This window comes from Strix uralensis, chromosome 3 (assembly GCF_047716275.1).
Source record: "Strix uralensis isolate ZFMK-TIS-50842 chromosome 3, bStrUra1, whole genome shotgun sequence".
In the NCBI taxonomy this organism is placed as follows: domain Eukaryota; kingdom Metazoa; phylum Chordata; class Aves; order Strigiformes; family Strigidae; genus Strix; species Strix uralensis.
The window spans coordinates 60,122,018-60,136,749 of NC_133974.1; the positions used below are offsets into that span (position 1 = coordinate 60,122,018).

A 14,732-nucleotide genomic window follows, 5' to 3' on the forward strand; every position below is an offset into this window, starting at 1 on the left:
AATAATAGGATTAGCAGCAAAAAATACAGTATATTTTTATGAATTTTGTTCTTCATATAATTACCAGGTGTTGACATTAGCTAAATTTGGAGAGTAGCAAATTTTTAACAGAATCCTTACTTAAATGCATTGTTGTCCATCAGGAATATCTTTCATCTTGAAATTACCTAATAAAAGAATTAGCATTGCTGTAGACATGTAATACAAGCTTTTCACTATCTTCATTTCAGTGTAGAAAGGGTTAAACTGAGCCTGAAATTTCTGTAAAAGCAGCTTTGTCATCATTTGAGTTTGAACTGTACTCATGATATATGAGTAAGATGTCTGTCTCCCAGAGTATAAATATCCCCCAAATATGTACATTTTTAATAGTCTGCCTGATTCAGTCTTTGTCTCTACCAGAAAGGAGCTACTAGGAAACGAAGATTCATTTTAATCATATATCCTTAGTGTTTTAAGCAGTTAATAAAGAATACCTGGGATTTCTTTCTTGGGAGATATCAAAGGACAGGTAGGGGAGAAGTGTAGAGTAGGTTTGGTTTTTTTTGATGTAACTTTAAAACATTGGTGACAACCTATAAAATAAACGTGGTTTTTGTACTGTTACTGCTGAAAGAATTAAAATGGAAAAGGACCTTTCAGAAATACTAGTTTTCAGTGGCAATTACTACAGGTTATGCTGTGATCCTCCTAGCTTTCAGGCTTTTTTTCTTCCTTAAAGCCAACTAGTACATGAAAAGTTCCCAACAACAGAAATTGATTCAGATTATGAAGTCAGCACTCCTAATCAGTTTGCTTTTCCTAGTAGTATATTTTCAAAGTATAGTTTTCAGACTTAAATATGTCTTCATAGAACACCACCTTTGTTTATTCTAGGAAGGTGAGCTAAAGTTTTAAGTCAACAGAGTGGGACCTGTTGTTAAATTAATTTATTTGGAAAAATCTTCATTAATTGGAAAAATCTTCATTAATTGGTGACTGGATACAAGATCCCTGTGTATTTTTATTAGGAAAAAAAAATCACCTGAATGCCTTTGTTACTTCTGGTCTATGGATAACATTCCAATTTTCTGTTCTGAATGTTGTGGCGTTTTTTTAAGTGCTTGATTTATGTCCCCTCACTGTGTGAAAGGACTTGGGAGTTGCATTTAGTTGATATGGGTAGAACAAGCTCCATACCCATGTTGTCATTGCTAGTTTTGTTTAGCATTGATGAAAGCAAACAGCAAACCTTACATTTGGCGAGCTGAGCAGTGCTACGCTGGTTTCGTGCTGGCACCTCCTGCAGCATCTGTGGTTAGGTCTGCGCTTAAGCCCTACCTTCTCTTTCTTCGTGCCCCTCTCTGCTGAAGCAGGGATGGTGGCTCTGGCACTGAGCAAGACAGGGCTGTGGGCAGGCAAGGTTTTTTCCTCCAGCTCCCTGGGCAGTGGCACTTTGGTCATCTCAGCACTGTGCCGGACCAGTGCTGGTATTCCCCTGGATGGGGTCGGTAGATCATGGGAGAGGAAGAGAATGAGTGGAAGGAGCATACTGCTGACTTTTGCACAGGGTGAGGCCCTGAGGCCAGATCTCACTTCCCTCCATTCATCCCATCTGATCATGTTTCAGTGAGGTGAGAGGGGCTCTTCCCACTTCCCTCTTCTCATTCCCATGGATTTTGCTGTCCTCGTGGTCATGGGTTTGATGTTATCTGAGTGCTCCATGGTTATTTGATAGTTCCTGGTGTCAACATGAGACTCAACTCTGGCCCATCAGTGCCCTTGAGCACACACTCTGCAGAGTGTAGTGAAGGCAAAGCAGGCAAAGGGGAAAGAGTGGTTCCGCTTTCTTCAAACTCTTTGTAGTTTGCTGTAGAGGTTGTAGTTGTACGCTTTGAAAGATTTATTGTAACTCTAAATGCAGTGCTAACAAAGCCACTGTTTTTGATCCTCTGAAAATGTAAGGACCTGCCCCAACAGGGAAGATAAGGATGCATCAGAATTCTCAGGAATTATGTGATGTCATCATACAGACTGGACATCTGAGCAGGACAATTTGTTTTGATGCTATTCTTATGCTACTATCATGTAGGTTTCTGTGTCTGGCTGAAGACTGGGACATGCATTAACTTGCAGAGATGATATTCTCTTTATAAAAAGCCAAAGCTGTCATAGGCAAATTTGCCATTTAAAGAGTGAGCATTACTGTAAAACTCTACCTGATACATAAAGATCAGAGAGACTAGATTCTTTCTGATGCACTGGATGTATTCAAAATTAATGAGTATGAAAAAGTGCGTTTTGAAGCAATGGACTTTAATTGCTGTGGACTGATGCTTCATAAATATGGAGAGAAAATTATGGCAAGTATTTCTGAGAGAATCTAGCATGATATGTTCTTGGGCTTTTCAAGTAGATTAGTCTATTTTTACTACATTATCTCTTTTGTTGACATCTGGCAGTTTGTTGCTGTTGCAGTTTAACCCCAGCTGGCAACTAAGCACCATGCAGCTGCTCTGGCTCTCCTTCCCCTCTGCCAGCTGGTGGGATGGGGAGGAGAATCAGAAAAAGAAAGTAAAACCAGTGCTTTGAGATAAGAACACTTTAACTGAAATAAAATATAATAATTTGTAATGAAAATGAAGATAACAAAAAGAGACTGAGAAATAAAATCCAAGAAAGACAAGTGATACACAGTGCAACTGCTCACCACCTGCTGACCCATGCCCCAGCAGTGATCCGCCCTTCCCATCCAACTCCCCCTAGTTTATATACTGAGCATGACATCCTATGGAATAGCCCTTTGGCTAGTTTGGGTCAGCTGTCCTGGCCGTGCTTCCTTACAGCTTCTTGTGCACCTCCTCGCTGGCAGAGCATGGGAAACTGAAAAGTCCTTGACTTAGGATAAGCACTACTTAGCAACAGCTAAAACATCAGTGTGATACCAATATTATTCTCATACTAAATCCAGAACACAGCACTGTACCAGCTACTAGGAAGAAAATTAACTCTATCCCAGCTGAAACCAGGACAGTAGCTTATGATCTTTTGATGCAGGGGAAAATAATAGGAACTGATCAGGTCCCAGAGGAATTTTTCTTCTTTTGCTACTAATTGTAATTTATGTGGCTTCCATTTCTTTGTTATACAGCCCATTAGAGTAAAATGTTTAGTAGTAACTTCTAGTTTGAACTTTAATCTGGAATACTGATAAAGAACTCTTATTTTGTTTGTTAACTAAACAAAGCTTGTTAACTTATTTTGTGCATGTGCACAAGCCATTGGTAGGTTGAATGAGTGTTGAAGAGGGGAAGAGGGTAAAACATTTTGGCAGGAATCTTGGACAGCAATTGATGTGGCATATTGTTGGTTGCAGTAATTACCAAGCAGTTCTGAAATTCCCAACTTCTGTTTGCCAGGTGCCTCAGTACCACATTTACGAAGAGGTGGTGTTTTCCATGTCAAAGCCAGTGTTACTGTCTCCTTTTCGAGATCCATCTGTTTCTCCCTGTATTCTCATTTGAACTTGTGTATTGTTCACAACAGTCAAACCTGCGTAAAGAACGTAGGTCGCTCTTATTTTCTTTACATTGTTTTAAAACTTTCTGATTTCTCATTATTTTACAGAATTTTTATAAAGAGGGTGTGGACAGCGGTGGCAAACAGGTTGTGGCGCGGCAGTTCGCACAGGCAGGGCGTGCGGACAGGGCACAGTCCCTCTCCTGGCTCTAGAGCTTATCTTAGTAGTCATCTCATTGTCCTCCACAAGTAGACTGAGCTATGGTCTCCACTCGAGTCAAAACCAACACCAAAAAGAATGTGGCAACCCAGATGGAGCTGCCACGCAGATATGCAGTGGTCCAGGTCCCAGGCTGCCGGGAGTGCCTGAACCTGTCAGTCCTGTCGGAGGGCAGCAGTGACAGCACCTGTCTGCACTGTGATCAGCTGGATGACCTGCTCAGCCTGGTGGCAGAGCTCAAAGAAGAGGTTGAAAGATTAAGAAATATTAGGGAATGTGAAAGTGAAGTTAATTGGTGGAGTAACATCTTAGCACCCCTGAAGCAAAAGGAGCAAATGGAGACTCCAAAAGAGGCAGGTGACCCTCACCCTCCTGCTACCAGGCAGAAGGAGGGGACCTAAGAGATGAGGGAGATTGGAAACAGGTCCCTGCTCAGGGAAGTAGGAAAATCCCCTCCCGACGTCCCTCGCCTTCCATGGAGCCCCTTCACAACAGATATGGGGCCCTGGAACTTGTGAATGAAGTAGAGAAGGATGAAGAAAACGAGTCAAATAAGGAGGAAGATGAAGGTCCACCAAGGCTGGGTCACCCTAAACCATGTATTAAAACCAGTTCTAAAAAGAACCCCAGAAGGGTCATTGTAGTGGGTGACTCCATTCTGAGGGGTGTCGAAGGCCCAATATGCAGACCAGACCCGATTCATAGGGAAGTCTGCTGCCTCCCTGGGGCCCAGGTGAAGGACCTCACAGCAAAACTCCCCACTCTAGTGAGACCCAAGGACTACTACCCTCTCTTGGTTTTTCAGGTGGGTAGTGACGATATTACCAGGAGTAGTCCAAAATCAATGAAGAGAGATTTCAGGGCCTTGGGGAAACTGGTTAAGGGGTCGGTGGCACAAATAGTGCTCTCCTCCATCCCTTCAGTTGCAGGGATGGATGAGGAAGATTACAGAAGAAGTCAACAGATGAACTTGTGGCTCCGAGACTGGTGTTACAGGCAGGGCTTTGGATTTTTCAATCACGGCTTAGTATACAGGATGCCAGACCTCTTGGTAACAGATGGGACGCACCTGTCCCAGAAGGGGAAAAGGATCTTGGGGCAGGAGTTAGCTGGGCTCATTGAGAGAGCTTTAAACTAGATTTGAGGGGGGAAGGGGAAAAAACTGGAATTCCCAGATATAAGCCTGAGAGAAGATTACCAGTTTCTGAACTGGTGTGCCAGCGATGACCCTCAACCTGCCATCTCAGTGGAGGGAAGGAATGGAGACATGCAGCACAACAAAGATGCAAGGGATATTGATGGATCAGTAACTGTGGTAACACCTGTGAAAAGTCAGGCTGGAATTAGGACCTCTAAATGCAGAAAGGTGCTGGGGACATCGGCCCATCTGAAGTGCATCTATACCAATACACACAGCATGGGTAACAAACAAGAGGAGCTTAAAGCCATGACGCAACAGGAAAATTATGATGTAGTGGCTATCACAGAAACATGGTGGGATGTCTGCCATGACTGGAGTGCACCAATTCATGACTACAAGTTCTTTAGGAGGGATAGGCAAGGAAGGAGAGGCGGTGGGGTGGCACTGTGTGTTATGGACTGTTATGATTGCTTTGAGCACAAGTGTAGTGAAGACAGGGTGGAGTGTCTTTGCATTAGAATCAGGGGGAAGGCCAACAGGGCAGATGTTGTAGTAGGAGTCTACTATAGGCCACCCAGCCAGGACAGAGAGGTAGATAAAATATTCTGTAGGCACTTAGTAGAAATCTCATGATTGCTTGCCCTTGTTCTTGTGGGAGACTTTAACTTCCCAGATATCTGCTGGAAATACAACACAGCAGAGCGGGACCAGTCCCGGAGACTCCTGGAATGTGTGGGAGATAACTTCCTGACACAGCTGGTGAGTGAACCGACCAGAGAAGGTGCCCTGCTGGACCTCCTCTTTGTGAACAGAGAAGGACTGGTGGGTGATGTGGCAGTTGGAGGCCGACTAGGGCACAGCGATCATGAAATAATAGAGTTCTCTATTCTTAAGAGAGGCCAGGAGAGGGGGCAGCAGAACTGACATCCTGGACTTCCAAAGGGCTGACTTTGACTTGTTTAGGCACCTGCTTGACAGGATCCCTTGGGAGACGATCCTGAAGGGTATAGGGGTCCAGGAAGGCTGGACACTCTTTAAGAAGAAAGTCTTAATGACACAGGAGCAGGCGGTCCCCAGGTGCTGTAAGAGAAGCTGGCACCAGAGAAGGCCACCCTGGCTGAACAGGGAGCTTTGGCTGCAACTCAGGGAGAAAAGGAGAGTTTATGGCCTTTGGAAGAAGGGGCTAGCAACTCACAATGATTACAAAGACACTGTGAGGCTATGCAGGGTGGAAATTGGGAGGTCTAAAGCCCAGCTAGAAATGAATCTGGCTTCAGCAGTCAAAGGTAACAAGAAATGTTTATCAGTACTTCAGCAGCAAAAGAAAGACCAGGGAGAGCCTCCATCCCCTGCTGGACGCAAGAGGAAACATGGCGATGAGTGGTGAGGAAAAGGCTGAGGTGCTTAATGCCTTCTTTGCCTCAGTCTTTAATAACAAGACTAGTTGTACTGAGGGAATCCAGCCTCCTCACCCAGAAGACAGAGACTGGGAGAACGACCCCCCCACAATCCAGGAGGAGATAGTCAGTGACCTGCTGCATCATGTAGACACACACAAGTCTATGGGACCGGATGGGATACACCCGAGGGTGCTGAAGGAGCTGGCTGGGGTGCTCGCCAAGCTGCTTTCCATCATTTACCAGCAGTCCTGGCTGACCGGGGAAGTCCCGACAGATTGGAAATTGGCCAATGTGACGCCCATCTATAAGAAGTGTCAGAAGGATGATCCGGGAAATTTCAGGCCTGTCAGCTTGACTTCAGTGCCCGGAAAGCTGATGGGCTCATCCTGAGTACCATCACACAGCACATGTGGGACAACCAGATGATCAAGCCCAGTCAGCATGGCTTTATGAAAGGCAGGTCCTGCTTGACAAACCTGATCTTCTGCGACAGGGTGAGCTGCTTATTGGATGAGGGAAAGGCTGTGGATGTTGTTTACCTTGACTTTAGAAAGGCCTTTGACACCATTTCCTACAGCATTCTCCTGGTGAAACTGGCTGCTCGTGGCTTGGATGGGTACACACTTCGCTGGGTAAAAAACTGGCTGGATGGCCGGGCCCAAAGAGTTGTGGTGAACGGAGTTAAATCCAGTTGATGGCCGGTCACGAGTGGTGTCCCCCAGGGCTCGGTTTTGGGGCCACTCCTGCTTAACATCTTTATTGATGATCTGGACGAGGGGATTGAGTGCACCCTCAGTAAGTTTGCAGATGACACCAAGTTGGGTGGGAGTGTTGATCTGCTCGAGGGTAGGGAGGCTCTGCAGAGAGATCTGGACAGGCTGGAGCGATGGGCTCAGGCCAACTGTATGAGTTTCAGTAAGGCCAAATGCCGGGTGCTGCACTTGGGCCACAACAACCCCCAGCAGCGCTACAGGCTTGGGGAGGAGTGGCTGGAGAGCTGCCAGTCAGAGAGGGACCTGGGGGTGTTGATTGACAGGCGGCTGAACATGAGCCAGCAGTGTGCCCAGGTGGCTAAGAAGGCCAATGGTATCCTGGCTTGTATCAGAAATAGCGTGGCCAGCAGGGACAGGGAAGTGATCTTACCCCTGTACTCGGCACTGGTGGGGTCTCGCCTTGATTGCTGTGTTCAGTTTTGGGCCCCTCACTACAAAAAGGACATTGAATTACTGTGGATTACACATTGGAGCATGTCCAGAGAAGGGCAACAAAGCTGGTGAAGGGTCTGGAGCGGCTGAGGGAACTGGGGTTGTTTAGTCTGGAGAAGAGGAGGCTGAGGGGAGACCTCATCGCCCTCTATAACTCCCTGAAAGGAGGTTGCAGAGAGCTGGGGATGAGTCTCTTTAACCAAGTAATAAGCGATAGGACAAGAGGTAATGGCCTCAAGTTGCGCCAGGGAAGGTTCAGACTGGTTATTAGGAAGTATTTCTTTACAGAATGGGTTGTTAGGCATTGGGATGGGTTGCCCAGGGAGGTGGTGGAGTCCCCATCCCTGGAGGTGTTTAAGAGTAGGGTTGACATAGCGCTGAGGGATATGGTGTAGTTGGGAACTGTTGGTGTGAGGTTAATGGTTGGACCAGATGATCTGGTTTTTCCAACCTAGGTGATTCTGTGTTTATTGGTTTTGTCTCATTGTATGCTAAATGGATATCACATGGCAAGCATTGACTGGTTAAAGTTTTACTTAGCTTTGTCACTGAGTCAGTTGCGCTTCCACAAGCCTGTTGGTTTTTGTAGGTGTTGTTGACATGTTGATTTATGAACTTCCTGTTTTTAAATTTTATATACAGGGGACTCTGTCTGGATATGAGATACTGAAGGGAAAAAGAGCATCTCGCTTGGTTGTTCACCTTGCGCATTGGACTGTACATAATGGAGACCAAGGACGAGAAGAAGGAACGAAGACAAGGCTATTTTGCTCGGTAAGATTACAGGGTTTATTTCAGTGTTGATTAAAACATGGAACTCCTCATTCTGCCTTTTTCAGAAGGCATTATGATTTTTCAAGTAGGTATAAAAATGAAACCCATGCTGCATTATGTATCCAGAAGGTGCTTTCCTTGCTGTGTCCCTAATATTTTTTCGTTTTGGGTAGTGGAGATAGACTTGAATTGTAATTGTTATTTGTAACAGAAAACTGTTCTTGGGTACTCAGTTGCAAATTGCATTGCATTTGAGCTTCCAGTATCCAGCTTCTGAAGAGTGTTTATAAAAACAAGCACATCTAAAACATAAACATGTCTAAACCTAAAGTTTATCTGATTTCAAATAAAGCAGACTAAGTAGTATTATCTCATAGGGTAAGATCAGCTAAGGAAGGGTAAGATGCCTAGACTGTATCATCTTTATAAATAAAAGCAGTGTTTTTTTCAGTCAATCATTTTTATCATTTGGAATTCATGATTAGTAATTTTTAAGAAATAAGTGACGCTGATTTCCTAATAACTTGTCTTTGTTAATTTAGCAAGTCTGTAATCACCTCTGAGCTTCAATGTACAAGAAGAAATAAAGCTCGCTTACTCTTGGGGAGGTAGGAGGGGGAAGAAATCACTATAAAAACCATCTTTGACTCAAAGATACTTTCTGCACTGTTTGATCTCTATTCAGTACTAAATAACTGTTATTGGAACTGCAGTAAAACAGTAGTCTTAGTGCATTACAGACATCTAGAGACATGCCTGTTGCACCACTTAGAAGTAGTAGCTGGGGAAAAAGTTGCCACACTTCTTTCTTGCTGTTCAGGTGGTATGTAGTGGTGGCTAAAGACTTAAAAGTTTTGTTGTGAAGCACATCTGTTCAGGCCAGGTAAATTGCTTTCCATTTGGAGAAATGCAATTATGTTGATGTTGACAGAAAGGAATAGTGCAATTTTGGGTTTTGAGAAGGGGGAATAAACAATGGCAGAGAAGGTATCAAGAGGGATAAAGCTGAAGCAGCTAAAGAGATTGTATGAAGGAACAAGTAATTTCTTGTTAAGTCTCAGGCTTTGAGAGGGATGTCTGAGCAAGATGCTTTAGTATTGAAGAGACAGTTTTGAGTCTTTTCTAAATGTTGTCTAATGAATGAAATTGAAAGCCCGAAGAGGCTTTGAGCAAAGTCCTTGACATTTTGATTTAATCTGTTTTGCAGCTTTCCTGTGTCATCTGTGGCTATTCTCTTTTAAAAATTCACAGGGTCATTGTGTCTTGTATCGGCATAGGACATTAGACAAGGGTCAAAAAGACCTGAAATCAATTCTTAGTTCTACCCCTTACCTGCTATGTAACTTTGGGGAGGTCATCTGTCTCTTTCCCTCCTGACTTGCATCTTTTTTCTTTATGTGGGTTGCAGGCCCTTAAATGAATTTCCCACTCTAAGCAAACCCATGTATGATTTCTACAAGAATGTTCTTGCAGACCCACAAATCATGTTTTAATAGAAGCTAAAGTGGGTCAGAAGGTGGTATGCCCAACTTACCTTCGCGTACATTGTCTGCATGTGCAGTCAGGGACAGAAGCAGAACTGAATTTACATGTCCTTGCTTTTAGTCGAGCACATTAAGTCTAGCATGTTTCCTCTACTAGACAGGTGTCCCAGCATCTTGCAGATGAATGATTTGAATGCTTTACATGATGACCCATGTAAATGTCATATAAGTACCTGAAAATAATAAACAGCTTATATTTCCTTAAGTACAAAGGCAGTTCTAACAATGTCCCTACCTGTTTTTTTATACTTTTTAACTTGATGTAGACAGAAGTTCCCAGCTTAGCTGCCTCATATTGGGACACAGATGATTTAATTGGATGTGTGCTTTGATGTTGCTGTCAGTTTTGGTTGATTTGTATTATAGAATCTGTAGACACCTGTTCTGTCTTTAAATTTAAACACCCAAGTTTAATAAGTTTTGGCCCTTGTACTGTTTCGTGTGCCACTTCAAATGTCCTGCTTTTCCTGCCAGCTTGTGCTCATATTTATTAAGCGAAGATCAACCTCAGCTGGTTCCCCAACACACGCATGCCTCTACTTCCATTACTGTTCCTCCCCCGCCCCCAGCCTGAGATGATAATAGTATTTACAAAATCTAAATTTATGTATAGTAAACATTCCTATGAGACAAGGACTTTCCCTCTCACCTTTACCTGAATCTTGTTATCTTTGCCTATGATCGGATGCTCATGGGAGAAGACTCTGCTGCTTACCAAGGAAGAGAATAGGAAACGGGTTAGACTTTTTGCCAGCAGGAGGGAAAACTGTGCTGTGTCAGGAGGGTGGGGAAAAGGGCTCTGCTCCACCCAGGGCTGAGAAGAAGGGTTCTGCTTATATCCTGGTTAGAAAGAGAAAATGTGTATATTCAATGTGGATGAAATAAAATGTTTTATAGCTACCTTGTGGACTATATTAATGAAAACATACAAATTTTAATAGAAAACTTCACTCTTTAATGTGAGGGGAAAGGTTATTGTGGTATTAACAAGGACAAAGGCATTAACTGAAAATGGGAGATGATAGTTCTTTCTCTGAAGCTCCTGCTAACAGAAATCCAAGTTCTCTGTTGGCAGAGTAAGGGACGTGACAGATGAACATGAACAGCGGGAGGCAGCAGCCTTGCTGCCCTGCCAGCATCCCAAAGTGTCTGACTTCTCATCAGAAGGTGGCTTTTGGCCTTCAGGCTAGTGTAATCTTGGCCCCTCCTGGACAGCTTTTGGTAGAGGTGTTGCTCAGTGTCTCAGTGGTTATGCTTACAATCGTTGGAAAGGTTAGCTTGAGAACCCCAAAATACTTGAAGTGGTTAGCATGGTGGTAGTTATGTGCTGACAAACCAGCTCTTGAACTGCTAGAGAGGAAGCAAGATTAGCATGAAATAACTGTCTGCATCTCTGTCTCCCAAATTTAGTGTTGTAAATAAGCTAGTTTAAACACTTATCCTTAAATATTTAAAATTTCTCTAGAGAAGATCTCCACCCAGTCATTGTATCTTTCCACTACAGGTCTTTATGACCTGAGTGCCTCATTTTTTCCAGGTTTCTTCCCCTCCCTGTGGCAAGTAAAGCTGAAATAAACCCCTCACCATCCATTTTTCTTCTTACCAAATGCTGCTTTGCCCACTGTGTTTTGTGGTAAAGGGCTTATTTTTTGCCTTGCTTGGCAAGAAATGAAACAAGTAACTTTTCAAACAAAATAGAAATCTCTACAAAACTTTTTAAAGACTGATTTAGATTCCTTATGCAGATAAGATGTTACAGCTCGTGGGAGTTTAACAGTCAAGAAGTAAAAGTATAAGAGTAACATGCAAGCATAAATTTCTCTTATGCAATAGGTCCTTATTTAAGACTGATACTCCTACTTAAAGACCGTGTAGTTAAGTTTTCTTACCTAGTTCTTCAGACCTTGTTTTTAGGCTTTTCTGTGTCATTAGCTCCCAAATGGACCAGTATTACTCCAGCTTTTGCAAAGAACTGTCTCCTCTTGCTGTGAAGTCTGTCCTGGTATCTAGCAAGTCCAAAAATAAATGGTACAGTGTAATATAGATGCACAGTGGCACATCTATGTGTATTGGGTCCCTGACTCTACTGTGACATTTGGTACTTTTTATTGTGGTTATGTGCCCTTGAATCCTGGTACAACTTGCCATTTCCCTCTGCCCGTGCTTCCTTTATCTTCCCTCTCTCCTTACAGAATGGAGAACCTCTCAGTTTTCCCCTGCCCATTTCATAGGATCAAGTTAGATGTACTTCACCCTGTGAAATGAATAGCTATTAAAATCTTAATTTAAAAAGAAATTACCAAAATGAGTGACGTGTGTCACGTGGAAAGAATTGCCTTGGATATAAATTGGTAGTCTGGAACACTGAATGTACAGCTTGAAACTGGAATTGCTTTGCATGTGCTATTGTGTGATACTGGATATATTTGTACAAGTTCTAGGAGATGAGAAAACATAAGGGAAGTGTTTGAGTTTTCTGAAAGAATGACAAAAGGGGGTCTTTTAGTTTCAAGTTTTTTTGTGTCTCTTAACCTTCCTTGCTGTAAGTTATTCAGCATTTTCCATGCTTTATGATCTATCTGATCTATGTCAAGTAGCTCTCTACTACTTTCTTAGCAGAGAACAAGTAAGTAGTGCTTTATTTGAAAAAATGTTACTTTTCAACAAGGTGACCAAGAGCTCACATAATTTTATTAATAGTTATGTTTCCAACTTGTGGTGACCTTAATCTGAAAAATGTTGTATAGAGATGAACCGTAAAACTGATACTTGAGTGATTTTGGTTTTTTTTTTTTTTTTTTAAAAGTTTCCAGGGGAATTATGAATTTTAGTTCTAAGTCTCTTTTTTTGGTCACCACTGAGAGCCAGATTTCTTAAGTCAAAGATGAAGTGCTTGTATTAGGGAAAATATTCTCACTGGGATTTGGCTGCTTTTGTGTTTATTGAATTTACATTGGTCTTGTTACCATCATTCTTCTCAAAAAACTACATAAATGTCTGGGACATGCTCCAAAGCCCATTTGAGTAGGCAGAGACTCCCTTTAGCTCCAGATTGCTAATACTCTGTCAGAACCTGAATCCAGTTGTACAACCTGATGTTCACCTCGTGTTGCCTTATGATGTGAATATTTAAGGGAAATAAAGAAATTCACAGCATGTTTTAATTTAATTTAGATTCTTTGCTTAGATACCTAAATTTACATTCATACCAATTAAGATTTGTACGTTAAAACCAAGATTTGCAAAGATATATATGAATGTTTAGTACAGTTATTTACTTGTTACCAGGCTCTAATTTACAGCTTCTTTTCTTCTCCTGATTATTCTTTAATACCTAAAAATAAGTAAAACAAACCATACAGAGCATTCCAATCACACTAGTTGTTTATGACCTAACCTTAGCTTTCCTTTTAAACAGTCATAAGCCATGACAGTAGGAATCATTAATGCATAGTTGCTGAGCTAGAGTCTGGAAAGCTTAGCTGGAGAAGGAGTCATGTATACTCCTAATATTGTTATGGTCTTTCCCTGGTCCTTGCTCTTGGCTGCTGTTGGAGGTAGGATGTTGGCTTGCACAGACTCTTGGTCTGACGCACTATGGTCGCTCCTTTGGTCAGTCTTTTGCATTATACAAACTAACAGGTTTATAAGCATCACATTTGGAATTTTTATAGCTTTGTTCTGGTTTATTTCCATATTGAGTATGCTTCATATTTTTTATTCCTGTGGCTATTAAGACATAGGATGATGATGAAATGAGAAAAATGCAGTGAACATAGAGGGAATGTGTGGAAAGAGAGGGTATCCGTGGTGACTAGGAAGGAGGGAAACCCAGATAAGGAATATATGCACAAACATACTTTCTTGAGGGCATCTCCTGTATGTGGGGCTTTGTCATAGGTTTTTGTTAGGTGCTTTTCTTGTTGGCCAGACTCTTTATATCCACAACAGGCTTCAAATGTTGGGTGCTCCTCAGATCACTGTTTCTCCAGCAGTCATCTCTCTGCAGTTGTCTTGCTCTGCTGAGCCAAAGTGTTGATGTTTATTCAGGTTTCCTGTAGCACCCATAATTTATTTTTTGCTTTTAGAAGGAAAAGTTTCCACACATTGTTTTTAAAACAAACCATTGCAGAGGTTTATCTTGGGTGTGAAGACTAGTCAAGCCAAGATCCTGGAGATGCTTACGTTTTTTTAAATGACTCTAGGAAATAATACATCATTTCAGCTCATCTGTATAATGGAAATTTCTTAGCTCGGCTTCCAGACATATAAACATTACTTCATAATCCTGTTATTGAAACTAAAAAACAGTATTGCATTTTACTTACATTGTTTCGATCAGTAACATGTATGCCTGAGGCATTTTATTTTCTAAGAAAGAAGATGAAGATATCACTACTTCAGATATGGGGTGCAATGGATATTATTTACTGTTATTTAGGGGTGTATGTGTGGGATAGTTGGTTTGCTATGTTGGATGCTGAGAGAAGCCATAAAACAATTTCTGAAACATACAGTATGGTGATTTGCCTTCCAGTTACTTAAAATGGAGGTTTTCAATGTTTTTAGCAGGCTTTCTGCCTGCTGCTGTGTAGGTTAGTATTTCAGCTGTCCTTTGCAACCATTGTAGTTCTCAGACATTAAAGAATGTCTAGAATTTCACAGACAGCAGTGTGAGGAGCTTTTGAGTAAACTTTTGGGAGGTTGGTCAGGTCCTTCAGATGCTTGAGACACTTGCTGTTCATTGCTCATCAACTTGCTGTTGTGTATATATAAAAAATAAGAAGTTTTCTTTTAATCATAGGTATAAACCTGGAGAGTGAGAGTTGGATGGAAAATTGAACCTCCTTTTTCTGACAAGTGTTGCCAGTGCAGGAGAAAAGTATGTGGAACAGCTGCTTATCTCAGGGACTGTTTCCTCATCATTTCCTCATCCAACATTGCTGTTGC

General features: G+C 42.2%; 1 protein-coding gene across 7 annotated transcripts in view; it reads left to right on the top strand.

Moving 5' to 3' along the window:
* The window catches only part of NCOA7 (nuclear receptor coactivator 7), a 104,357-nt gene that overhangs the window by 20,147 nt on the left and 69,478 nt on the right, over positions 1–14,732 (top strand). For 6 of the 7 annotated variants that reach the window (XM_074862432.1, XM_074862431.1, XM_074862434.1 and 3 more), the window contains one exon: positions 8,107–8,238. In XM_074862432.1, the coding sequence (XP_074718533.1) occupies positions 8,189–8,238 (50 nt within the window). In that variant the 5' untranslated portion in view covers positions 8,107–8,188. Of the gene's footprint in view, positions 1–8,106; positions 8,239–14,586; positions 14,665–14,732 lie in introns of those variants that run through there. The other variant, XM_074862436.1, reaches the window with a different exon arrangement.